A 27,932-nucleotide genomic window follows, 5' to 3' on the forward strand; every position below is an offset into this window, starting at 1 on the left:
GGTAGGTTGGGACCAATTTATGCATGTTAGATGGCCATTCACTAGCTTTTAAGACCCCCGATGCCACTCACCAAAGTGAGATGCAGAACATTTTCTTAATAAACCTTGTTATGCCAGTTGACCTAGATGTCCCCTGAAAGCATGGTCCCCAGACTTCTGCCCCTGCTTCTCTATCCCTCAAAGTGCTTGGTTGTATTCAGGAGACATCTTAGCTTTTGGTTTAGTGCAGTTGTGCTGATTTCCCCTGTATTGTGTGTTGTCGTTCCCTTCACCTATGATAATTCTTGTCTACTGTCTAGCTAGTGAATACACCGTTCCTCCCTCCCCACCCTCGTAACCAGCAAAGAATGTCTTCTGTGTTTAAACCTTTTGTTGAGTTTTTATGGTAGTGGTCTCATACAATATTTATCCTTTTGCAACTGACTAATCACTCAGCATAATGCCATCCAGATTCATCCATGTTATGAGATGTTTCACAGATTCATCATTGTTGTTTATCATTGCGTAGTGTTCCATTGTGTGAATATACCGTAATTTGTTTATCCATTTGCCTGTCGATGGGCACTTAGGTTGTTTCCATCTTTTTGCTATTGTGACAGTGCTGCAGTGAACATGGGTGTTCATATATCTATTCATGCAAGGGCTCTTATTTCTCTAGGATATATTTCAAGAAGTGGAATTTTTTTTTTTTTATGGTACTTTTTCTAGCTTTTTAAGGAAGTGCCAAAATCGGTTTCCAAAGCGTTTTATCTTTTTAAATTAATTTCTGAACTCCTTGATTCAAGTGTATATGAGTGAAATATTTAAAGTAAACCTTACTTTGGTATTTATTTTGTAATGTGAATACTTGTTAAAATCTCTTAGTGCTGTAATCATCTGTACCATTTTTTTGGTGGCTGTACATATACAGTTCTTTAACCTATGAAATAAATGGGGTGGATTCTGCCCCCTGCCAACAATCTTATTTCTTTACCTTTTTTTCCTTTCTGGCATGTACCAGCTACAACATTTATAATAATGTCGAATATGCCTGTAATACTGGGTACTTGCTTTTACTAGAAAAGTGTCGAACTTTTCAGTGTGTGTGTTTTTTGGGGTATTTTTTTTGTATATGCCCATTTTCAGATTGCACGTTTCTTTCCTTTTCTAAATTTGAAACGTGTTTTTGCCATACATGTAGAAAAATTTATAATATACAATTGAATGATTTATAAATGAGCATCCATGTTACCCAGAGAGCTCACTCCTGTCACACCCTCCATGAGTTGATTTTTAGTCACTATCTTCACTCTGTCCTTTTGATATAACCCATGTCTCGACATTCATGATGATCATTTTTGTGCCTGCCTTTATATTTTTATCACCTATATATGCAACCCTAAATCAATATATTTTCTTTTTGATGACTTTTATGTTGTAAACAAATAAAATAATAACTTTATTTTGTTTTTATGTCAATTGCTTTAGTTTGTATTTTCATTAGGAAGTCTTCCAAGAGCCGTTAATTCACCTTAATTGCTCAGTAGTGTTTCTTTATAGGAATATAGCGTAATAATTTAACAGTTCTATTTCTTCACCATATTTGGAACACTTCTATTTTGATTCTATTATAAAACCCCAGTGCTGTCGAGTCGATTCTGACTCATAGTGACCCTATAGGGCAGAGTAGAACTGCCCCATAGAGTTTCCAAGGAGTGCCTGGTGGATTTGAACTGCCGACCCTTTGGTTTGCAGCTGTAGCACTTAACCACTACACCACCAGGGTTTCCCTTGATTCTAATCATAAAAGTAACATGTATAATAAAAAAAAAAAGATTCTATTATGCATGTTACTTTTATGATTTTAGTTCTTATATTTAGGTCACTGATCCATTTTGGCTTAATTTTGTATATGATGTGAAATAGGGATCTGGCTTCATTTTTTTTTTTTTTGATATTTATTGTGCTTTAAGTGAAAGTTTACAAATCAACTCAGTCTCTCATACAAAAATTTATATAAAAAAAAGAAAACTTTTTTTTTTATAAAGAAAATTTATGTACACCTTGCTATATACTCCTAATTGCTCTCCCCCTAATGAGACAGCTCAGTCCCTCCCTCAACTCCCTGTTTTGGTATCCATTCAGCCAGCTTCTGACCCCCTCTGCCCTCTCATCTCCGCTCCAGACAGGAGATGCCAGCATAGTCTCATGTATCTACTTGATGCAAGAAGTTCATTTTTCACTAGTATCATTTTCTATCCCATAGTCCAGTCTAATCCCTGTCTGAAGAGTTGGCTTTGGGAATGGTTCCAGTCTTGGGCTAACAGAAGGTCTGGGGACTATAACCATCAGGTCCTTCTAGTCTCAGTCAGACCATTAAGTCTGGTCTTTTTATGAGAATTTAGAGTCTGCATTCCACTGCTGTCTTGCTCCCTCAGGGGTTCTCTCTTGTGTTCCCTGTCAGGGCAGTCATTGGTTATATCCGGGCACCATCTAGTTCTTCTGGTTTCAGGCTGATGTAGTCTCTGGTTTATGTGGCTTTTCTGTCTCTTGGGCTCATAATTATGTTGTGTCTTTGGTGTTCTTCATTCTTTGCTCCAGGTGGGCTGAGAGTAATTGATGCATCTTAGATGACTGCTCCCTATCATTTAAGACCCCAGATGCCACTCTCCAAAGTGGGATGCAGAATGTTTTCTTAATAGATTTTATTATGCCAATTGATTTAGCTGTCCCCTGAAACCATGGTCCCCAAACCCCTGCCCCTGCTACCCTGGCTTTTGAAGCATTCAGTTTATTCAGGAAACTTTGCTTTTGGTTTAGTCCAGTTGTGCTGACCTCTCCTGTATTGTTGTGTTGTCTTTCCCTTCACCTAAAATAGTTCTTATCTACTATCTAATTAGTGAATACCCCTGCCCCTCCTTCCTTCTCTCCTCCCTCTCGTAACCATCAAAAAAATTTTTCTTCTCTGTTTGAACTGTTTCTTGAGTTCTTATAATAGTGGTCTCATGCAATATTTGTCCTTTTGCAGCTGACTAATTTCACTCAGCATAATGCCTTCCAGATTCCCCCATGTTATAACATGTTTCACAGATTCATCATTGTTCTTTATTGATACGTAATATTCCATTGTGTGAATATACCATAATTATCCATTCATCCGTTGATGGGCACCTTGGTTGCTTCCATCTTTTAGCTGTTGTAAACAGTGTTGCAGTGTACATGGGTGTGCATATATCTGTTTTTGTAAAGGCTCTTATTTCTGTAGCATATATTCCAAGGAGTGGGATTGCTGGATTGTATGGTAGTTCTATTTCTAGCTGTTTAAGGAAGTGCCAAATCGATTTCCAAAGTGGTTGTACCATTTGACATTCCCACCAGCAGTGTATAAGTGTTCCATTCTCTCCACAACCTCTCCAACATTTATTATTTTGTGTTTTTTGGATTAATGGCAGCCTTGTTGGAGTGAGATGAAATCTCATTGCAGTTTTGATTTGCATTTCTCTACTGGCTAATGATCGTGAGCATTTCCTCATGTATCTGTTAGCTGCCTGAATGTCTTCTTTAGTGAAGTGCCTGTTCATATCCTTTGCCCATTTTTTAATTGGGTTATTTGTCTTTTTGTAGTTGAGTTTTTGCAGCGTTATGTAGATTTTAGAGATCAGATGCCGATCGGAAATGTCACAACTAAAAACTTTTTCCCAGTCTGTAGGTAATTTTTTTACTCTTTCAGTGAAGTCTTTAGATGAGCATAGGTGTTTGATTTTTAGGAGCTCCCAGTTATCTAGTTTTGCACTGTTAGCAATGTTTTGTATACTGTTTATGCCATGTATTAGGGCTCCTAACGTCCCTATTTTTTCATCCATGATCTTTATCGTTTTAGATTTTCTGTGTAGGTCTTTGATCCATTTTGAGTTGGTTTTTGTGCATGGTGTGAGGTATGGGTCTTGTTTCATTTTTTTTGCAGATGGATATCCAGTTATGCCAGGACCATTTATTAAAGAGACTGCCTTTTCCCCATTTAACTGACTTAGGGCCCTTGTGAAATATCATCTGCTCATATGTGGATGGATTTATGTCTGGATTCTCAATTCTGTTCTCTGTTGTTGTGCCAGTACCAGGCTGTTTTGACTACTGTGGCCATGTAATAGGTTCTAAAACAGGTAGAGTGAAGCCTCCCACTTTATTCTTCTTTTTCAGTAATGCTTTACTTATCCGGGGCCTCTTTCCCTTCCATAAGAAGTTGTTGATTTGTTTCTCCATCTCATTAAAAAATGTTGTTGGAGTTTGGATCGGAGTTTGCATTGTATCTATAGATGGCTTTTGGTAGAATAGACATTTTTACAATGTTGAGTCTTCCTATCCATGAGCAAGGTATGTTTTTCCACTTATGTAAGTCTCTTTTGGTTTCTCGCAGAAGTGTTTTGTAGTTTTCTTTGTATAGGTCTTTTACATCTCTGGTTAGATTTATTCCTACGTATTTTATCTTCTTGGGGGCTACTGTGAATGGTATTCATTTGGTGATTTCCTTTTCAATTTTTTTTTTTTTTGTTGGTGTAGAGGAATCCAAATGATTCTTTTATGTTTATCAGATTGACTTCTTTTACTTGGCAATATTTAAGGTTCTGCCATGTCTTATGTGACTTGATAGGTGATTTCTTTTTATTCCTGAGAATATTCCAGTGTATGGATGCACTACACTTTGCTTGTCCATTCACCAATCAAGGGTATCTTGTCTGCCTCCAATTTTTGGCAATTTGGAGAAAGCTGTCATAAACACTTGTGTGCAGGTTTTTGTGTAGACATAGGTCTTCAGCTTTTTTGGGTAAATACCAGGGAGTATAATTGCTGGATCATATGGTAAGACTATGTTCAATTTTGTAAGAAAGTGCCAAACTAGCTGTTCCCTTTTTTGCTCCCATCAGCAGTGACTGATAGTCCCTGTTGATCCACATCCTAGTGTTGTCATTGGTTTGGAGTTTAGCCATTCTAATAAATGTGTAGCGGTATGTTGTTGTTGTTTTAATTGGCATTCCTTACCGATACTTGATGTTGAGCATCTTTTCATATGCCTAGTTGTCACCTGTATATTTTCTTTGATGAGGTGTCTGTTCAGAACTTTTGCTTGTTTTCTAATTGTTTTTTTTGCTTTCCTGTTGTTCAGTTTTAAGAGTTCTTTGTGTATTTTGAATAAAAAATTGAAAGGAAAGCCTATTGCTGTCTAGTTGATTCTGATTAATGATGACCCCACGTGTTAAAAAGTAGATCTGTTCCATAGGGTTTTCTTGGCTGTAATCTTTACCGAAGCAGATCAGCAGATCTTTAATCCATGGTGCCACTGGGTGGGTATGAACCGCCAGCCTTTAGATTAGCAGCTGACCACTAACTGTGATACCAAGGGACCTTATATTTTGAATAGCAGTCCTTTATCATTTACGTGTTTTGGAAAGGTTTTCTCCTAGTTTTTGGCTTGTTTCTTTCATTGTCTTAATGGCGTCTTGTAGTTCAGAAATTTTTGATTATTTTTAACCATTTTGTTTTTTGTTTGGTAAATACATAGGTAACAATACCCCATTTTATCCATTTTTTTCTGTCACAGATTGTGAATTTAGTATTGTATCAAAAAAACCTAACGTCACCTATGTTTCCTCCTATCTTTGTGGAATTTTATAGTTTTGCATTGACGTTTAAGTTTTTCATCCATTTTGAGTTACTGTTTCTAAAATGTGTAAGGTTACTCTGTCTAGATCCCCCCCCCCGCCTTTTTTTCCACTAGCGGATACATAGGCATTCCAGCACAATTTATTGAAAAAGCTGTCTCTTATCCATTGAATTGTCTGTGGTCCTTACTCAAAGATCAGAGGAGTATATTTTTGTCTATTTCTGGGCTCTCTTCTGTTTCGTTGTTTTATTTGTCTTTTACCAATACCACACTGTATCTTCAGAGTAAATTCTGAAGTGATGTAGTGTCAGTCTTCCAACTTTGTTCTTCTCCTTCAATATTGTGTTGGCTCTTCTGAGCCTTTAGTCTTTTCTTGTGAATGATGGAAAGTTTGTCGATAGTCACAAAATAACTTTCTGGGATTGTTATTGGGATTGCATTGAAGATACAGATCACTTTGGAAAGAACTGGCATCTTAACGATATTCATTTTTCCCATGCATGAACATGGAATACACCTTCTTTTATTTAGAAGGTCTTTGAATTGTTTCATAAGAATTTTTCAGTTTCCTTTACATACTGTATTTTTTGCTAATAGTGCATCCATGTAAATAATGCTCATGTACGCATATAACATGCGGAAATGACAAAATATGTAAAAAAAAAAGTTCTGATATAGGGCGCTTGTGCATATACCGTGCATGCCTTATGACATTTCCAGAAGTGAATTTCAGCCTCATTCACTCTCATTCAATAGTCCGAAAATGTTATTTTTGATCATATTTGTATAATAAAGGTATAGGCTGTGGCCCAAAAGTCATGGATCAAATTTGACAGCACCCCGGCATTCAGGAAAAAGGCAATCGAAACTCTGCATTTGCTCTATGGCAGTTCACAGTCTTATCTGACTGTGGTGGAGTTCCCTGTAGCTGGTCTGCGCCCTGGTAGTTCATCCTGGAGATGGGAGGAGGGTCAGGTAAAGGGCTGCTCTGCGGGCTGCAACAGTCTGAGCATGCATGGGCTGGTTCTGTGGTGAACAGGGGCTATTGCTGGTGCTTGTTCGAGTCCCACAGGGCTGGCCCCACGGAAAGCAAGGGGTCAGAACTAGTCTATTGATGGTGCTTTTAGTTCAACTATGACCTTACTGATTTTCTGTATGTTGGATCTGTCAGTTAGCGTTAGAGGGGTGTTAAAGTCTCAAACTTTAATAGTGGGTTCATTTATTTTTCCTTGCAGTTTTATTAGATTTTGCCTTACATATTTTGGTGCTGTGTAATTAGGCACACACATTAAGGTTTGTTATGTCTTCTTGAAGAATTGATCCTTTTATCATGTAATGCCCCTCTTTATCCCTGATTATTTTCCTTGCTCTTGAATCTGATTTGTCTGAAATTAATATAGCTACTCCATTTTGTTTTAGTTTCTTTTAATCTGTGTTTTTGTGTTTTAAGTAACTTTTTTGTAGAGAACTGTAAAAATGGCATGGCAGGGGACTCTGACCTCCTCTAACTTCACAAGGGAGAGGGAGAATCAAGATCAATAGCTCAAGGCTGATTCCTTTGAGGCTAAGGTCAGATATGCCTTCTCTCTCCACCATCTTTACCAATTCTGATACCAACTGTCCCTCCCATGGCACTATTTCTCTGCTGGGTTTGATAATTCATTGCAGTGGCCGCATAGAACTCGCAGACGACTCTCATGACTATGCGGTTTATTAGGGAAGTAACAGGTTACAGTTGAGGTTCAGGGATGCTCAGGATACAGGTCTTTCACCAGGGCAGCCTCTTCTCAGCCATGTCTGCAAGTATGCCTCTGTCTGGCCCTTCGGCCACTGCCCTGCTTGGGCAATGTTACAGAGCTCTTAGCTCTGCCAGTAAGTACCCAGAGGCAGCCCAATCCACCAGCAAGCTTCCATTCTGAAGTCACTCAGCTTTAGCTCCATGAGACCACAAATGTAGCTACAACAAGGGCTCAGGGGCACCCTATTCCGGCAGCAAGCCTCCTTCCAGAAGGCACTCAGCTTTCTCAATCTGTGGGCTGGGAAGCCTGCTGCACCATCTCCTGCAGATCTCCTGCTGTTCTCTTGCCTCTGATACCGCTGTTGCTCTGCTGCCACTTCTCACCGTCTTTGGTGTTACAGCTCTCTCTCTCAGTCTCCAGGCTCTAGGAGCTTCTCAGCACAGAAATCCCAGTCCAAAGGATGTGCTATACTTCTGGCTCTTTTCCTTGGTGGTGGTGAGATCCTCCCTCCTGCCTCTGGGATGGCTGATTTTAAGCCTAGAAAATGGCAAAACTGACCAGTTCCCTTACTAGGGTTCCATATACCCTAGTTCTGTGGTCCACTCCCACAAGGGTGCTGTGCACCTTATTTATATTATTAACAAGCTATCTAACCCCCTTGGTGGGCCACAAGCACCTTATTTGCATAGCTCCACCCAGCCATTTGGTGGGAGTTTCAAGATTATGGCTAGAAGGACCATATTAAAGAATTCAGTTCGGTGCCAGCCACCGCCTGACTCTTGTAGCCATTGACCCTTTCTTTCTTGAAGGATTAACTTCCCCCTCCCAATCATTTTACCAGTCCCAGTCATTGACAGTCCTTCGTTAGGGCAAAGAGTCCTAAGCATTAGGTTACTCAGGTACCATGCATTCAGGGCTGCTGCATGCATCCATCTGATCTGGTCAAATTCTCTGAAGTTTGTCTGATCTTCACCTTTACTGGTATCTGATAAAATTTAACTGAGAGATTATTCCCATGTAGTGAGGATCACGAGCTATCAGCATAGGAAAACATTCAAGGGACTTTAGGTGCAGCCACTGTTCAACAGTGCCTCCCCCTTAGTACACTCTTTTCACACAGCTTCTACCCTTAGAGTTTTTCAATCACAATTAAATGTGTTAATGATCAACACTCACAACTGAATCATATAATCCTATCAACACCTTCCCCCACACTCTCTTCCTCAGACCTATCAGGAAAAGTGGAAACTATTCAGTAGGGGTCCTCCTTTGTCCCCCTCATCTTCAGTCTAAGCACACCCAGAAAGGTGTGTAGGTGAGCCTCTTTGTGCCTTTATCTCCTCATTTTAGGTAGTATTTAAATTGCCTGTCCATATCAAACCAGTACGCTGAGGAGACAAGCATGTTCCTTTATCTGAAGAATCTTCCATTCTGGCTGGAACTTAGACCATCTGCATCCATAAGCAAAGTCTAGTCCAGAGCAAGCCATCAAATTATAGCAGTTTACACCAGCTCATGGTGTCAAACGTCTTTATGTTCATTTGGTTGGGTTTTGGCTAGCTAATTCCTAGCCAGCAAAGCTAGGTCAAAATGGGTACCAGCTGTAGGCTTGGGAGTCCACAAATGTCCCTGCTCTTGGAGCAGCCAGCCCCTTTCTTCTTGTTCATCCCTAGCCCCCATGGGTTAGATCAGTGGGTACGATCCATAAGCCCAGGAGTCCACACAACTCCCTGTACTTCTGACCAGCCAGCCCTTTCTCTCTCTCCATCCCTAAGCTCCATATGCTAGATTAATGGGTATCAATGGAACATGTCCAAACTCCGCCCATCTCTTCATTGCTGGACCTCCCCCCTTCCACTCATCTCATTGCCCCAGGTGGTCACCTCAAGTGAGCATACCAGCTGTCTACTCGCCAGCTCCCTTTAACTTCCACCCTGGAAGAAGGTTTTCCTGATGGGCACTAATATTTCCTGCTTCAGTGCACCCAAAGACAGAGCACTTGCCCGAAATTCAAAAAGGAAACAGTCTTCTTTTTTTTCAGGTCCTTCCTTCAAATGCAAATCTGTTCTCTCAGCAGTTCTGGGTGGTTTTTCATGTCTTTTAAAAAGCAGATATCTTGACTGAAGGATTCTGGGTGGGCCTCAGGTTTTTTTTACCTAAGCCCCCAACACAGGGCTACCATATTCAAAGCAACCACCAGTGTTTCCCTCATGGTTCCCCTTTTAGCATATCCAATCAGGTATTGGCTGAAGGCGGAGTTATACACAGTCTGTAATCTATAGGAAACTCTGATGGCATGGTGCTCTGTTAAGAGCTATGGCCGATAACCAAAAGATTGGCAACCTGAATCTACCATCCCCTCCATGAACACCCTGTGAGGCAGTTACACTGTCCTGTAGGGTCCCTATGAGACAAAATCAACTCGGCAACAATGGGTTTGATTTTGGTTTTGTAATCTGTAATACCTAATATTATAAATTTGGGTTTGTTTTACGGCACTAGGTAGGAGAAACATGCAATATTCATAGTACATTAAGATGAACACATATACCCTTTTTAAACATTCCAGTTTCTTCTCTATTCTTTAACTATCTTCCCATTCATATGCACATGGCCTTGAGCCTCTGGCTGGGTGAAACCAGAAGACCCTGTTCCTACCCGTATCAGCCATCCCATTTACCTGGCCTAGACCTTGTCCGCAGTCACTCCAGATGTGGCTTTTCTTTCTTCAGCTGCAGCATAACATCTCTTATTTTCTTTTCAGCCATTACAGGTAAAAACAACCAAAGTAACCATCTAAGAATCAAAAGTTTCGCTTCCCACACCCCTTTGTTCTTTCTCTTAGAAAGTTACATGCTTCCATTAGTCTGTAGCCATTGCAACAAATTTCACTCCTGATGCTACCTGTAAAAATGGTATGGCAGGGGACCTCTGACCTCCTCTAACTTCATAAGGGGGAATGAGAATCAAGATCAGCAACCCAAGGCTGATTCATATGAGGTGGTGGGCAGACATGCCTCTACCCTCCAACCTTTTCTCCAGTTCTGACACCAGCTGTCCCTCCCACGGCTCTTTCTACTGCTTTGCTTGGTTTGACAGTTCGTTGCAATGGCCACTCAGAACTCACAGACCATACTTATGATTATGGGGTTTATTAGGGAAGTAACGGGTTACAGTTCAGATTCAGGGATGCTCAGGATACCTTTCTTTGATCAGGACAGCCTCTCCTCAGCCATGCCCGCAGGCATGTCTCTCTCTGGCCCCTCAGCCATTGCCCTTCTTGGGCAAATGTTACAAAGCTCTTTTTGCTCACTGATAAGTACCCAGAGGCACGCCACTCAGCCAGTCAGCCTCGTCCTGAAGGCACCCAGCTCTAGCTCTATGGGTCTGCAAACCTGGGTCCACCAAGTGTCCGGAGACAACCTAATCTACCAGTAAGCCTCCTGTCTGAAAGTGGTCAGCTTTCTCATTTTGTGGGCCAGGAAGCTTGCTACTTTATCTCCTACTGGTCTCCTGTCTCTGCTGCTGCTATTTCTCTGCTGTCGCTTCTTGCTGTCTTCAGGAAACCCTGGCGGCGTAGTGGTTAAGTGTTACAGCTGCTAACCAAAAGGTTGGCAGTTCGAATCCGCCAGGCACTCCTTGGAAACTCTATGGGGCAGTTCTATTCTGTCCTATAGGGTCGCTATGAGTTGGAATCAACTCAACGGCACTGGGTTACTGGGTCAGTGTTACAGCTTTTTCTCTTGGTCTCCTGGTTCCAGGAGCTTCTCAGCACAGGGATTCCTGGGTTCAAAGGAGACACTCTACTCCTGACTCTTCTTTCTTGGTAGTGGAGGAATCATCCCTTCCTGCCTCTGGGATGGCTCATTTTAAGCCTAATGGGATGGCAAACTGACCAATCCCCTCGCTAGGGTCCCATACACCTTATTTGCATGGTTGCAACCCCACCAGGGTGCTATGCACCTTATTTACATTACTAACAAGCTATCCAATACCCTTGATGTGCCACAGGTACCTCATTTGCATAATCTCACTCAGTCATTTGGTGGGAGTTACAAAGACTATGACTAGAATGGCCATATTCAGTCCTTCACTGGTCTGGAACAATATAGTCTGTGTCTTTTAATTAGTATATATAGGCCTTTGATAGTTAAAGGGATCGTTGTTATAGTTGTATTAATGTCTTCATGTTTATTACTGTTTTCTATTCATTGCCCTTGTTTTTTCTTTTCTTTTTTCTTTCACTCTTTTTCCATCTCCTGTGGTTTCAATTGAACTTTATATACAATTCCATAGTCACCCCCTTAGTATATCAATTTTACCTCCTTTTATTTTCTTTAAGTCGTTGCTATGGAGTTTGCAGTACATATTTACAACTAATCCCAATGCACTTTCAAGTAGCGGTATGTCACTTCATGTATAGTACAAGTATGTTATAACTGTACTCTCAATACCTCTCTCATCATGATAGCATTACTGTCAATTCATTTTACTTATGCATAAACTATAATCATGTAGTATATGTTGCTATCCCCCACAAATCTTTAAGTTTGTGTTACTGAGCGGGATTGTGTGTTGCTGGAAGCTATGCCAGTAGTATTCAGATACCAGCAGGCTCACCTATGGCAGACAGGTTTCAACTGAGCTTCCACACTAAGACAGATTAGGAAGAAGGACCTGGCGGTCTACTTCTGAAAAATATTAGCCAGTGAAAACCTTATGAATAGCAGCTGAACATTGTCTGATATAGTGCCAGAAGATGAGCCCCTCAGGTTGAAAGGTACTCCAAATAAAATTGGGAAAGAGCTGCCTCCTCAAAGTAGAGTCGACCTTAATGATATGGATGGAGTCAAGCTTTAGAGACCTTCACTTGCTGATATGGCACGACTCCAAATGGAAAGAAACAGCTGCAAACATCCATTAACCACCGGAACCTGAAATGTGTGAAGCGTGAATGTAGGAAAATTGGAAATTGTCAAAAATGAAATAGAACACATAAACATCAATATCCTAGAAATTGGTGAGCTCAAATGGACTGGTATTGGTCATTTTGAATCGGACAACCATACGGTCTCCTATGCCAGGAATGACAAACTGCATTTATCGTCAAAAAGAACATTTCAAGATCTATCCTGAAGTACAGCACTGTCAATTGTAGGATAATATTTATATGTCTACAAGGAAGAACAGTTAATATGACTATTATTCAAATTTACACACCAAAGATGTGTAAGGCCAAAGATGAAGAAATTGAAGATTTTTACCAACTTCCGCAGTCTGAAATTGATCGAACACGCAGTCAGGATGCACTGATAATTATTGGTGATTGGAATGCAAAAGATGGAAACAAAAAAGAAGGCTCGGTAGTTGGAAAACATGGCCTTGGTGATAGAAACGATACTGGAGATCGCATGATTGAATTTTGCATGACCAACGACATCTTCATTGCAAATACATTTTTTCACCAACATAATTGGTGACTATACACATGGATCTTGCCAGATGTAATACACAGGAATCAAATCGACTACATCTGTGGAAAGAGACGATGGAAATGCTCAATATCATCAGTCAGAACGAGGCCAGGGGCTGACTGCTGATCAGACCAGCAATTACTCATATGCAAGTTCAAGTTGAAAATGAAGAAAATTAGAACAAGTCCATGAGAGCCAAAGTAAAACTTTGAATGTATCCCATCTGAATTTAAAGACCATCTAGAGAATAGATTTGGCGTGTTGAACACTAATGATTGAAGACCAGACGAGTTGTGGGATGACATCAAGGACATCATACATGAAGAAACCAAGAAGTCATTAAAAAGACAGGAGAGAAAGGAAAGACCAAAATGGATGTCAGAAGAGACTCTGAAACTTGCTCTTCAATGTTGAGTAGGTAAAGCAACAGGAAGAAATGATGAAGTAAAAGAGCTGAACAGAAGATTTCAAAGGGTGGATGGAGAAGACAAAGTAAAGTATTATGATGACATGTGCAAAGACCTGGAGATAGAAAACCAAATGGAAAGAATACGCTCGGCATTTCTCAAGCTGAAAGAACTGAAGAAAAACTTCTAGGTTCGAGTTGTAATACTGAAGGATTGTGCAGGGAAAATATTAAACGATGCAAGAAGCATTAAAAGAAGATGGAAGGAATACATAAAGTCACAATACCAAAATGAATTGGCAGACATTCAACCATTTCAGGAGGTAAAATATGATTAGGAACCGATGCTACTGAAGGAAGAAGTCCAAGCTGCAATGAAGGCATTGTCGAAAAACAAACTTCAGAAATTGACGGAATATCAGTTGTGATGTTTCCACAAATGGATGCAGTGCTGTAAGTGCCAAGAAATTTGGAAGACAGCTACCTGGCTAACAGACTGGAAGAGATATACATTTATGCCTGTTCCCAAGAAAGGTGATCCAACTGAGTTCGGAATTTATAGAACAGTATCATTAATATCACATGCAAGCAATATTTTGCTGAAGATCATTCAGAAGTGGCTGCAGTAGTATATCGACAGGGAACTGCCAGAAATTCAGGCCGGATTTAGAAGAGGCTGTGGAACCAGGGATATCATTGCTGATGTCAGATGGATCTTGGCTGAAAGCAGAGAATACCAGAAAGATGTTTACCTGGGTTTTATTGACTATGCATCAGGATTGGAGGAAGAGTCATTAACAACCTGCGTTATGCAGATGACACAACCTCCATGCTGAAAGCGAAGAGTACTTGAAGCACTTACTGATCAAGATCAAAGACCACAGTCTTCGGTATGGGTTACACCTCAACATAAAGAAAACAAGAATCCTCACAACTGGACCAGTAATCAACATCATGATAAATGAAGAAAAGAATGAGGTTGTCAAATTAAAAAACCAAACCCATTGCCGTGGAGTCGATTCCGTCTCATAGCGACCTTGTAGGACAGAGTAGAACTGCCTCATAGGGTTTTCAAGGAGTGGCTGGTGGTTTCGAACTGCCGACCTTTTGGTTAACAGCCATAGCTCTTAACCACTGCGCCCCATCTGTGCGTGTGTCTGTGTGTGTATAAAATAACCTGCAGTACGCAGATGACACATCCTTGCTTGCTGAAACTGAAGAGGACCCGAAGCACTTACTGATGAATATCGAAGACCATAGTCTTCAGTATGGATTACACCTCAACATAAAGAAAACACAGATGCTCACAACTGGACCAATAAGCAACATCATGATAAATGGAGAAAAGATTGAAGTTTTCAGGGATTTCATTTTACTTGGATCCAGAATAAACACCCATGAAAGCAGGAGTCAGGAAATCAAAAGACACATTTATTGTGCAAATCTGCTGCAAAGACTTCTTTAAAGTGTTGAAAACCAAAGACGTCACATTGAAGACTAAGGTGCACCTGACCCAAGCCATGGCGTTTTCAGTAGCCTCATATGCATGTGAAAGGTGGACGATGAATAAGGAAAATGGAAAAGAATTGACACCTTTGAATTTTGGTGTTGTTGAAGAATATTGAACATAGCATAGACTGCCAAAAGAATGAACAAATCTGTCTTGAAAGAAGTACAACCAGAGTGCTCCTTAGAAGCAAGGATGGCGAGGCTACGTCTCACATACTTTGGGCACGTTGTCAGGAGGGACCAGTCCGTGGAGAAGGACATCATGCTTGCCAAAGTAGTGGGTCAGCGAAAAAGAGGAAGACCTTCAGTGAGATGGATTGACATATATGTATATATATATAAAACATTTCTACTTGAACAATTTTACACATATAATTTGGTGACATTGAATACGTTCAGCATGTTGTGCAGGCACTACCAAATAGGAATTTGTAACCTCTTCTCAGTCAGCAAATATAAGGGCATGCTATTCCGGTTTCTGCAGAGGTAGAACTCTTTGTCATCTTATTACATCAGAGTGTGTTTGTGTTGGTGTATTGGTTTGTTTGTTGAGGGGTATGGTCACTAATAGTTGGTGTACAGTTGCATCAGTTTTCAAAATTTGAGAATTGTGGGGAGATCTGAATTTTCATGTTTCCTCTCTCACATCTGAGCTCTTTTTAACTTTAAGTACCTTTGCCTGTCTCTGTGAAATTCATAATTCTCAAGAAAATATCCTTTTTTCAGCAGGTGGACTTGTCACCCTCTGATCTTCTAGAGTTCTTCAAGAAAATATGACCTGCTCAGGTCTTTGGGTTCCCAGTTTATGAGGGGCTCTGGGCCTTTCATGGGTATTAGAGACAAAAGGCAAAACTACCATTCTGCAGTGTTCCTCAGTTGTTAATACCTTGCTGTGCTTTCACCCTGTGCTTCTTGTTTTGTTGAGTGTTTTTATGGAAGGAGGTGAAATTGTTCACAATGAAGTGTTGATCTAAACTAACTTCTTCCGTGTTCTCTTACTGTTCTAGACTGTAAAGACAGAAGGGAATAAGACTGGAATTAGCCGCTGTCAAACTGCATTGAGATTATTTCACTATGTTGGAAATCTCTGAGGCAGGATGCAGTCAGTGAGGAAGTGAATATAGTTAGTGAAGAGAAGAGGCTGGTGGCTATACCCTAGATTAGACCTTGGTAGAACAAAGAACCTTATGTCAAATCACTATGAATTCATAGTTCCCTAGGGTTGTTAGTCTCACCCTTCCTCTTGCATATGTTGGAATACATGGTACCTTGCTGATGCAGAATGTGTGCTATGTTTTAGGACTCAGTGGTTGTTGAGGATGTGGCCGTGGTCTTTACTCAAGAAGAGTGGGTTTTGCTAGATCTTGCTCAGAGGAAACTCTACAAGGATGTGATGATGGAAACCTTCAGAAACCTGGCTTCAATAGGTAAGAATGGCATCATTTTTTTAATTTAATCCTTTATTGAACAAAAATATTGTACTCATTGACTTTGCTCTGATATTTGGGCTGAGAAATTGGAATAAATTATTAAATAAAACAGGCATAGGCCATTGGAGCTATGAAGCTGAAATATCCTGGCTTCCCCATAAACATAAAGCCGTATATATTGAAGTGATTTTCATTACTTTTGTGATTAAAAGCCTTGTGGCTCTTTAAGTATTGCAAGTATAAGCATTGTCTTCAGGGCTCACTTTGGGGTACTGAGAGATTTGTGGTTTTGGACCTTGTAGAAAGTTTTACTGTGTTTGTTACAAGTTTGAAGTGATTATTTTGCTGCAGACATATTCACACTTGCCAAAATTCAGAGACCCTGAAGACCAAAGTATTTGTTCAGCATTAGGGAAGTGTTCATTGCTCTATATACTTTCTTCTGTCATGATATGTATTCCTCAATGAGCACATTGTCGGATATGTATTTCTCCATGAGCATCATTGAGACAGGCAATACGCGAATCCATTTTTTCCCAGGGGAGGCAAGAGAAAGATCTGAGGAGAGTGGAGATAGGATTCACCCCTATCCCCTGTGTCAGGGAGTACCAGGAAAGCAAGACGTTTTGAAGGACCAGCCTTGTATAGAGGGAATGAGATTTGAATCAGTGAGCTAGAAAAAATTTCTTTTTAATTGAGGAGACGACTTCACAGATACCTGAGCTTCCTTATCTGCCTTTTTCAATCCACTTACTCCTGTGGTCGTGGAGAAATACTTTCTTTTTTTCTTCTTTTAATATTTCATGTGTAATGTATTTAATATATTTTTGCTTACCTGTTCTAATTACATCTATTTATGTCACCATCACTCTGATTCCTCATGGGAATATTTCTTAGTAAATGAATTTTTAACCATTGCTAAAGTTATGAAACAGTGAGATGTGTTTAAGTCTTTATTCACAGCAGCTTCCCCCCCCAGCCCCGGCCCCTGGTAATTCCTTTCCTTTCTGTTTCATATCATCAACCTCAACTTGAATCGTTGGGTCAGTGTCTGGAAATGTTAATGATGAAGAAAAATTATCCATTGAACATATAATAGTGCAATTCACGAAGAATAACAGTTCGTCCTCTATGTTAGGAGAAATCTTCAGCTTGTTTGTCAGTGGAGAGCAGCCTCAAAACCAGGAGAGACATTTTAGGTGAGTGTCATTCAAGTGAGAGAAAAGAGTGCCTCAGATAAAAGTCCTGAGGTGTCATGAAATTTATATATGTATATAGTATACACATGCACATACAGTCATGTACTGCATAATGTATGTGTTCGGGCATCGTCTGACCACATGTACCTCTGTGGTCTGATAAGGTTATAATAACTACAAAAAAATCCCAATTTGAATAAAGCAACTCTTCCAGATACACTAAAACATCGTTAATAAGACAGTACAAATAATAATTTTTTATGTGCATCACAAAGTAGTGTGCATTTGTTCTTACAAGCCATTGTATGTAACTCAAATTTTTAATATAATAGGCTTTTTGGGTTGGTTAGTAAATATGGGTTGTATGTAATTCAGGCATTGTAAGCCGGGGACTGCCTTTATATAATATGGTATTTGCACGATGTCTAAATCACATAATGTCTTATTTCACAGAACGTATTGTGGATGTGAAGTGAAGCATGTGCCTATTTTAGAAAAACAGTAATTGTAGTATCTCTGCTAGATGATTTAATGTATGAAACATGAGACAGCTCAGGGCAAAACCCACACTTCTTCACAGTGTTTGGTAAAGGTGAAGTGAGAACAAATTTATTTCCAACAGTATGTTGCCTATTTTCAACAGAAAGCATATGGTAGAGAACCTCCATGAGCGTAATGAAAGCAATCAGTGTGGAAAAACCTTCACCCGGATTCCAGATATTACTGTGGTAAAACGAAATCCTCCAGAAGTAAATCCTTTTGAATGCTGTGAGTGTGGAAATGCCTTCGTGAATCAGTCATCACGTAAGCATCATACCAGATCTCACAGTGGATGCAATACGTGTCAGGGTAAGGAATGTGGAGAAGCCTGCAGTTGTCCCTCTTACTTAAGCATTCCTATGAGAACTCTTACTGGAAAGAAACCCTATAAATGTAAAGTATGTGGGAAAGACTTCATTTGTATCTCAGCCCTGAAGAATGCCGTGACAACAATTACTGGTGAGAAACACTGTGAATGTAACAAAGGTGAGAAGAAAGATTGCTGTAGTTTCTCATCCCTTCCGACGCATGTGAGAGGTCGTAAGAATCCTAAGCGTGAATGTCGGAAAACCAAAAGTCATCCTTCATCCCTCGTTTTACATAAAAAATTTCATAATAGAGATAAGCCTTATGAATGTACGGAATGTGGGAAAACCTTTAGTCGTTCTTCAGGTCTTATTACTCATACTAGAACTCACAGTGGAGAGAAACCTTATAAATGTGAGGAATGTGGGAAAGCCTTTAGTCAGGTCTCAGGCCTCACTAGACATATGAAAACTCACAGTGGAGAGAGGCCTTATGAATGTAAGGAATGTGGGAAAGCCTTTAGTCAGGTCTCAGGCCTCACTAGACATATGACAACTCACAGTGGAGAGAGGCCTTATGAATGTAAGGAATGTGGGAAAGCCTTTAGTCAGGTGTCAGGCCTCACTAGACATATGAAAACTCACAGTGGAGAGAGGCCTTATGAATGTAAAGAATGTGGGAAAGCCTTTAGTCATGCCTCATCCCTCACAACACATATAAGAAATCACAGTGGAGAGAGGCCTTATGAATGTAAGCAATGTGGGAAAGCCTTTAGTCACCTGTCACACCTTATTACACATGTAAGAACACACAGTGGAGAGAAGCCTTATAAATGTAAGGAATGTGGGAAAGCGTTTAGGCAGGCCTCATCGCTCACTACACATATAAGGACTCACAGTGGAGAGAGGCCTTATGAATGTAAGGAATGCGGGAAAGGATTTAGTTGTTCCTCACAACTCATTACACATGAAAGAACTCACAGTGGGATGAGGCCTTATGAATGTAAGGAATGTGGGAAAGCCTTTAATCATTCTACACACCTAACTGTACACAGAAGAACTCACAGTGGAGAGAAACCTTATAAATGTGAGGAATGTGGGAAAGCCTTTAGACAGACCTCAACCCTCACTAGCCATATAAGAACTCACAGTGGAGAGAGGCCTTATGAATGTAAGGAATGTGGGAAAGCCTTTAGTCAGTCTGGAGGCCTCACTATACATGTAAGAACTCACAGTGGAGAGAGGCCTTTTGAATGTAAGGAATGTGGAAAAGCCTTTAGTCAGTCCTCATCCCTCAGCACTCATGTAAGAACTCACAGTGAAGAGAGACCATATGAATGTAAGTAATGTGGTGAAGCCTTAAAGTTTTTTCACACCTCACTTCACATATAAGAACTCACAGTGGAAAGAGACCTTATTAATGTAATGGATGTGAGAAAGCAGTTAGTCAGTTCTCAGTCCGTATTGAATGTCAGTAACCTTACAGTGCAGAGGAACCTTATGAATGTAGTCAATGTGGGGAAGCTGTTGCTCATACCTCTTATTTCAAACACAAGAAAGGTAGGCGTAGTAGAAAGAACACTTATATGTATATAAAGAATGTGGTAAAGTACTTATATTTTCTGCTTCTGTAAATGTACAAACAGTGGAGAGTGTTTTTATGAATGTAAGTAATATGAGAAAGTCTTCAGATGTTTATTCTTTGGAACACATCTGAGTAGGCATTCTAGAGGGAAACAACATATGTGTAAGTGTTGTTGGATAACTTGCATACATTTTCTTTTTGCAATCCCGAGAGAAGATGCATGTCAGATTAACTGGAAGTGTAAGTAATGTGGGAAAATGTTTGTATTTCTCCAAAGTCATATAAATTTTCACATATCGAAAGCCAGTCAGCATATGAGAAGTCACACTGGAGAGACAGCATATAAACAAATGTAAGATACCTGGGATCATAAAAAAAAATAAAAAGGGATCATAGACATGTCTTTTTCTAGTTTTAGACAACCTGTGAGATATTACATTTTGTGGATTCATCCTATGACTGTAAAAGGTGATTGAGGCCTTCAGTGTCCACCCTCATGACGGCTATGAGACCTCACAGACTTCTGAGACACATTTCTGCAAACATTGTGAGAAGCCCTTCAATCACATAATATCCCACTTTGTGCACAAGGAGATTCATACTAGGGAAGAAATCTTACAAAAATTAAACACGTGGAATTTATCACTTCCTTAATGCCGTGCGATTCAAGATCCCCTTATTTTCTGACGTAAACATTAAGATGATAAATACCACTTGAAATATCCTTTCAATTCTAGGACATGAATTTTGATAGCGTTTGCATTTTGATTCATTTATATAAAAATTCTGTTCATTAGAATGTCTCATCAGCACATGAGTGTTTTAATGTCTATTTTCTTTTTATCAACTATGTTGAATTTAAGTATCTTTTCAGAGTATAAAGCAGCATGTTCCCATTGTAGAAAACTGTTTTCATCTGAACAGTGTGTAAAAAATTAAATTCACTTTGAATCTGAGCACTCTTGGTATGTTGAGTGTTTCCTTTCAGCCTTCCTTGAATGCAAAGCAATGTTTTTAACAGGATCGGGATTGTACTGTTTAGTGTTGTCATGGACTTATTTTACATCGCATCTCATTTTCCTTCGTTATTATGATCATTGGTTTACTGATGAAGAAAACACACGAAGTTTTAACTCAAAGTCTTCCTACAAGAAGGACTCCTCTCAAATGCTGGTGTGACAAACAGGGTTTTCGTGCAAGGATGGTTCATTCTGAGGCCCAAGGCAATTGTGTACCAACACAATGCCCTAGTCTCAGCTAGCTGCAGTGGAGCTTCAGTCCTGCATCAACTTATAGCCTGTGCTTAGTGACAGAGTCTTAGTTTTGATAATTCTGACATTCCAAGAGTTGTGTCCAGTCAGGAGCTGAAGCTGAAGTTTCTTGGCTAATATAGTGGTCTCTGTTCCACCTGATGTACACACCCACTGTAGGGCTTGGAGAAGAGAAGACACCAGCTAAGAGTCCTGTGTTAGTAGGGACAAGATAAGTGGCTGTTGGGCCTGGAGGTTTATCCAGTGCTACTCTGCCCCATAGTGAACTGGGAGCCGCCTCACGGACTCTTCGTGTAAAGGGCCTTGAAATGGAGGCTGAAAATTAGACTTTCATTTGATCCAGCAATTCCCCTTTTAGCATCCTATGGAAACCCCTGGGCTCTGTGCTGCTGTCTGTTGATAATAGTGGTAGATAGTGTAAATCAGTGTCTATCAGAGGGAAGGGAGTTGTTACGATAAATGCCCAGCCACACATCAGAATATTGATTCCCACTGAAGGATTTTTTTTTTTTTTTTTTAAATATCCAAAGAGTAATTCAGTTTTGGCATGTAAGCTGTTAAATGCATTAAGTCTTATAATCTATAGCACAATGAAAGTACAGAACAGTACCTCTCTGTCCTCCAAAAACATCCCTCATACTGCCCCTTTTTAGTAAAATCTTTCCCTAACCGTGAAGGCCTGGCAACAGTCCCTGCACATATGATGCACTGTGTAGCTTTTTGATTATGGATCCTTATGGATCCTTTCACTGAGCATGGAGTCTTGGTGGCACAGTGGTTAAGAGCTCCACTGCTAACCAAAAGGTTGGCAGTTTGAATCCACCAGCCGCTGCTTGCAAGCCCTGTGGGGCAATTCTACTCCATCCTGTGAGTTTGCCATGAGTCGAAATTGACTCGGCAGCTGTGGGTTTGGTTTCATTTAACACAATTCCTTTGAGACTCATTCACATTGCTGGTTTGTTCCTTTTTATTGTTGTGCAGTGTTCCGTTTTACAGACATAACACTGCTTGTGTATTCACCATTTGGAGGATGTTTTGGTTTCCAGTTATAATAAAGTTGATATAAACATTTCTGAACAGGTTTTATGTGAACACAAAGTTTTCATTTTTCTCACATATCCCTAGTAGTGGGATTGTTATCTTATGGTAGATGTATGTTTAACCTTATAAGAAACTGTCAATGTGTTCTTAAAAGGGGGCTGTGCCATTTTGTATTCCAAAAGCAATGTATTATTTTAGTTGCTGCTGGGATCTACAGATTGCTTTCTGGAGGAACTAAAACCCTTCAGTTTGGACTCGCATCTGGGTAGTTGTTTGGTGGGTGGCTCATCTGATAGGCAACCCTGCATTTGCTGAGGAGAAAGAATGGCCTGTAACAATATCGATTAGACACACAGGTCTATTGTATGGGACTCTGGGCTATGCCATCACTGTCACTGCCAGCCTGGTGTGAACTCAGGGCTCAACCAAGTCTTTTTAGAAGGAACATAGTGTTTCTCATCAGTTCCCAGCTGCAGAATGTAGCCTATGACACCAAAGTCCTATGACACCAAAGTCCTCTCTTCCTGGTATGGAAACTGGAAGTAGATGTGTTCATTTGAGATAACAGGTCAGCCGTTAATCAACCATTTTGTCACTCACTTCCTCCACCTCTTTCTCTAAAGTTTTTTCCTTTTAGCGCCTACTTGTTCTGGATGAACTGGCATCAATGGAGCTGTGGCTACTCCTCCTAAATTCAACCACATTTACCCACACCAGCCTACTGCTCATTCTGAATTGCTAGGATCAGGACACCTGCTTGTGGCTTGGGCCCTTGAGAGGAGGCTGGTTAAGAAATACAATTTTGGCCTTTTCATATGGTGGATCTACCCTCCTGAAACCTTCCAAGCAACAGTTGTATCCTTTTCCAGAAGGAAAAAGCATTTCCACCTTTGTGTTAAGGTGACTCTGGCCCCAGCTTCATCCTGCCCCCTTTGACATGGCAATTTGAGCGTATTCCAGTGAATACTGGGTGCAATTTCTCTATCTTTAGGTGGCGGTTTTTGTTGTTATTAGGTGCCATTCAATCAGTTCTGACTCGTAGTGATCCTGTGTACAATGGAATGAAACACTTCCTGGTCCTTTACCATCTTCATAATCATTGTTATGCTTGAGCCCATTGTTGCAGCCTCTTTTTCACTCACCCTCTACTTTACCAAGCATAATGTCCTTCTGCAGCGACTGGTCCCTACTGATAATGTGTCCAAAGTATGTGAGATGAAGTCTGCTTCTAAGGAACATTCTGGCTGTACTTCTTACAAGACAGATTTTTTCATTTTTCTGGCAGTCCATAGTGTAGTCAATATTCTTCACCAGCACCATAATTCAAAGGTGTCTCTTCTTCTTCGATCTTCCTTATTCATTGTTAAGTTTTTGCATGTATATGAAGCAATTGAAAACACTGTGGCTTGAGTCTTGCACACCTTAGTCCTTAAAGTGACATTTTGGCTTTTTAACACTTTAAACATGTCTTTTGCAGCAATGCCCAATGCAATGCATCATGGTTATTGAAGTTCCGTTAGTTATATGCTGGTGGAAAGATAATTTTTTTTAGGTTATTAGATTATGAATTAAGGACCCCTGGTGGTGCCATCGTTATGTGCTCGGCTAGTACCTGAAAAGTTGGCAGTTCGAACCCACCCAGCGGCTCAACAGGAGAAAGATCTGATGACCTGTGACCATAAAGATTACACTGAAGTAAACCCTATGGCACAGTTCTCCTCCGTCAGCTTGGGTCAGTGTAAGTTGAAAATCTGTGCAACAGCACTTAACAACAAAAGGGTGCCCATGTATCTAACATAAATCGATCCATGAGTGAATGAATTAATATAAATACAAATTTACCATAAAGAAATTGTCTATTCAACTCTTTTCTGAAGTCATCTCCACCTTAGCTCACTTGCATAACCCTAAAAATCCCCCAGAGCTTTAAGTTATGGGAGTGTGTAAGAGGAAAGACAATGTAGGCATGTTTATGCCGATAGCAGACATTGGAATTTAATTTACTATAAACAAGATGAATTTTGACAGGTGGATTTTCTCCTACCTATTTAATTTTAACTGCTGTTTAAACTTAATTTTAATTGCTCTTCTAAAGCAGCGCCAGTAAAACTAGCACCCGTAACCCTGATCTAGATTCACCAATTGTTAAGATTTTGCCTTATTTGTCAATATATAAAAACATTATTCCAATGAAACATCCAGAGGTTAAGTGTAGACATCCAGCTTGAGAAATGCGAAGCGTGTTCTTCCTTTTTTGTTTTCTATTTCCAGGTCTTTGCACGTGGTATTATAATACTTTGTCTTCTTAAGCAGCCTTTTGAAATCTTCTGTTCAGTTGTTTTACTTCATCATTTCTTCCGTTTGCTGTAGCTATTACACATTCAAGAGCAACTTTCCAAGTCTTTTCTGACTTGAATTTTGGTCTTTTCTTTCCTTCCTGCCTGTTTAGCAACAGTCTTTTTCAGTGCCTAAAAATCAGTGCCCTAAAAATCCGGTATACCCTACCTAATCATCCCTTCCTATCTCCCCCAGAATTTGGTGATCACCAGTGTTCTTTACCAGCTTTGCCTTTTCAAGAATGTTACGTAGTTGGAATCATATGTAACTTTTTCACATTGGCTTCTTTTACTTACAGTATTCATTTAACGTTCTGCCGTGTCTTTCTGTGGCTTGATAGCTCATTTCTTTTTACTGCTGAGAATATTCCTGTGTATGGATGCGTTACACTTTGCTTATCCATGCACCAATTGAAAGGCATCTTGGTTGTCTCCAATATTTGGCAATTATGAATAAAATTGTTATAAATACTTGTGCTAAGGTTTTTGTGTGGACATAGGTTTTCAACTCATTTTTGTAAATACCAGGGTGTGCAATTGTTGGATCATGTGGTAAGACTACATTGAATTTTGTAAGAAACTGTACAACTAGCTGTACCACTTTGCATCCCCACCAGCAGTGACCATGAGTTCCTGTTGATTCACATCCTGGTGATGTCATTGGTTTGGAGTTTAGCCATTGTAATCAATATGTAGCAGTATCTTCTTGTTTTCATTTGCAATTCCTTAATGATAAATGACGCTGAGCATCTTTTCACACGCCTATTTGTCACCAGTATATCTTCTTTGGTAAGGTGTCTGTTCACATATTTTTCAATTGCATGTTGTCTTTTCTTATTGAGTTTTAAGTGCTCTTTGTATATCTTGACTATCAAATTAAAAATCAAACCCACTGACGTCGACTTGATTCCAACTCATGGTTCTACAGAGTAGACTGTTCCGCGGGCTTTTCTTGGGATTAAATTTTATGGAAGCAAATCAGCAGGCATTTATTTTGTGGCTGCACTGGGTGGGTTTGAGTCGCCAACCTTTAGATTAGCAGCCAAACACAAAGCTTTTGTGGCACTCTGGGACTTTTTATTTTTAATACAACAGTCCTCTATCACAAATATGTTTTTGAAAAGATTTTCTCCTAGTTTTTGGTTTCTACCTTTGTCCTTTTTTGGTAGTTATTTGCTTGATACATTTTTTTCCATCCTTTGATTTTTAATAAATTTATGTCTTTGTTTCTGAGGTGTGTCCCTTGTAGACAGCATATTGATGAATCCTTTTTTTTTTTTTTTTTATCCATTCTTTCACTCTGTGTCTTTTTATGGGTGCATTTAGGCCATTTACATTCAGTGTAATTATTGATAGCTGTGAGTTTATTCCTGTTGTTTTCTAGTGCTTTTTTTGTGGCACTAACATTTTCTTTTTTCCTTACTCTTCTGTGCTGAATTCCTTTTGTTTGTGGATTTCTTTTGTTTTTGCAGGTTTTGTTTTTATTGCGACTTTATGTTTTTCTTCTTTATTTTGATGAGTAGGTTTGTTAACTTTCTTTGCAGTTACCTTGAAATTTACCCGTATCTTCCTAGGTTTGAACCAGTCTATTATTACTTGGTATTACCCTGCCTTCCTCTCCATTAGAAAGTTCTATACCTACACTGTTTATTCTCTCTTTTATTGTTCTGACTTTGTTGCCTTTCTGGTTCCCTGTTGCAGTTCTTTTGGTTTGGGATAGTCCTTGAGAATTCTTTTCCTACCTTGTTACCTGGCTGGTACAATCTTGGATCCTAGATTCAGACTGTAGTCTGATGTTGTTTGTTCTCAGACTGAAGGACTCCCTTTAATAATTCTTGTAGGTTTGGTTTGGTTTTTACATATTCCCTTAATTTCTGTTTATCTGGAAATGTCCTAATTTCACCATCATATTTGAATGAAAGTTTTGCAGGATATATTATTCGTGGTTGGCAATGTTTTTCTTTCAAGGTTTTACATATATCATCCCATCGCCTTCCTTGCCTGCGTGGTTTCTGCCGAATAGCCAGAGCTTAGTTTTATTGTTTGTCCTCTGTATGTGACTTTTTGTTTTTCTTGAGCTGCTCTCAGGATTTTTTCCTTGTCTTTGGTTTTAGCAAGTATGATTATGATATATCTTGGTGTTTTTCTTTTGGAGTCTCTCCTGTATGGGCTTTGTTGAGCTTCTTGGATCGTCAGCTTTTCATCTTTAATGGTATGAGGGAAGTTTTCTGTCAGCAATTCTTCAGTGATCCTTTCTGTGTTTTCCATTTTCTCTCCCTGTTCTGGAACTCCTATCACTTGCCAATTTTTGCTTTTGATTGATTGTATCCCACATAGTTCTCAAGGTTTCATCATTTTTCTTCATTCTCTTTTCTGATTTTTCCTCAAATGGGGTTTTATCCAAGTGTTTGTCTGCAATTATACTGATCCTGTCTTATATCATTTCAGACCTGCTCTTCACCCCCTCTGTGACACTGTCCATTTCTGAAATCTTGTTATCTTTTGGATTTCTAATTATTATTTTTGTATGATTTCTAGTTGTGAATTTATTTTCGCATTTTTTCTGTATTATTTTCCTGAATTCTTCCATTTTTTTTGTCTGTATTTTCCATTAATGTGCCTTTTCCATAAATTTGTCTTTTTTCCCCTCATTTTTCTCTGCTTTTTGCTTCAAAAATTGGATAGCTCTGAATATTCAGGATTTGAATTCCCCGTCAGGTAGTTCTAGTGCCTTTTCTTCTACTGGAAAGTCATCTGGTGCTTTATTTTGGATGCCTACTGGAGCCATTCTGTACTGTTTTTTATTAATATGTTTTGATGTCTTCTGTAGTCTTTGGGGGCATTCTATAGTTATTTTCTTCATTTCTTGATTGTAGATTTGTTTGTTTCATCCTGTTTTTTTTGTTTTATTTGGTTATGTCTGAGCAGGCAGGCTGTGTGTTCTTTGTTCATATGTAGTCAAATGATACTTTTCACCTTCTTGTCCAATGGGCAGGGCTGGTCACTCAGATATGGTGCAGCAGGGCAGGGCCAGATGAAGGGGAGGGGCTGGCGTGGATTGTTTGTTGCACGTACTAGGGCCACCAGGGCGGCGCAGGAATCAGTGCCAGGCAGGTTCCAGTAGGCTGTGCCCATGCTTCTCAGAGGTGTGATGTTCAGCACACAGTGTAGGTAGGCAGAAAAGAGATGGGGAAGTTGTGATGTATGGAGCTAATATGGGTACAGGAAAGAGGAGAGAGAAACAGGAGCCAAAAACAAACAAAGCAAAAATAAAAAAGTGCAGAGGGTGTTTGCCACTGGAGTGGAGAGATAAGAAACCAAGAAATGGAGAAAGGGAAAAAAAAAAAAAAAACGGATAAAAATTTGGAGAAGAAAAGCCCCAGGGGCCCCACTGCTGCGGCCGTGAAGAGTGGGGAAGTATCCCAGGCTGCACAGTATAGCCTGGCTAGAGGGCACATA

General features: G+C 39.8%; 2 protein-coding genes across 4 annotated transcripts in view; both read left to right on the forward strand.

Annotated features, from left to right (window-relative positions):
- The window catches only part of LOC126074016 (zinc finger protein 883-like), a 66,316-nt gene extending 40,629 nt beyond the window's left edge, over positions 1-25,687 (forward strand). Inside the window, exons 3-5 of the mRNA XM_049881357.1 lie at positions 16,067-16,193; positions 17,245-17,395; positions 18,039-25,687. Coding sequence (XP_049737314.1) covers positions 16,067-16,193; positions 17,245-17,395; positions 18,039-19,587 — 1,827 coding nt within the window. The 3' untranslated portion in view covers positions 19,588-25,687. The remainder of the gene's footprint in view (positions 1-16,066; positions 16,194-17,244; positions 17,396-18,038) is intronic.
- The window catches only part of ZNF558 (zinc finger protein 558), a 386,595-nt gene that overhangs the window by 171,848 nt on the left and 186,815 nt on the right, over positions 1-27,932 (forward strand). For 2 of the 3 annotated variants that reach the window (XM_049881360.1, XM_049881361.1), the window contains exon 1: positions 17,309-17,395. The exons of the other annotated variant lie outside the window; for it this stretch is intronic. The gene's annotated coding sequence lies outside the window, so the exon portion shown is untranslated. Of the gene's footprint in view, positions 1-17,308; positions 17,396-27,932 lie in introns of those variants that run through there. 3 annotated transcript variants of the gene reach the window in all.

Source organism: Elephas maximus, chromosome 3, assembly GCF_024166365.1.
Source record: "Elephas maximus indicus isolate mEleMax1 chromosome 3, mEleMax1 primary haplotype, whole genome shotgun sequence".
In the NCBI taxonomy this organism is placed as follows: domain Eukaryota; kingdom Metazoa; phylum Chordata; class Mammalia; order Proboscidea; family Elephantidae; genus Elephas; species Elephas maximus.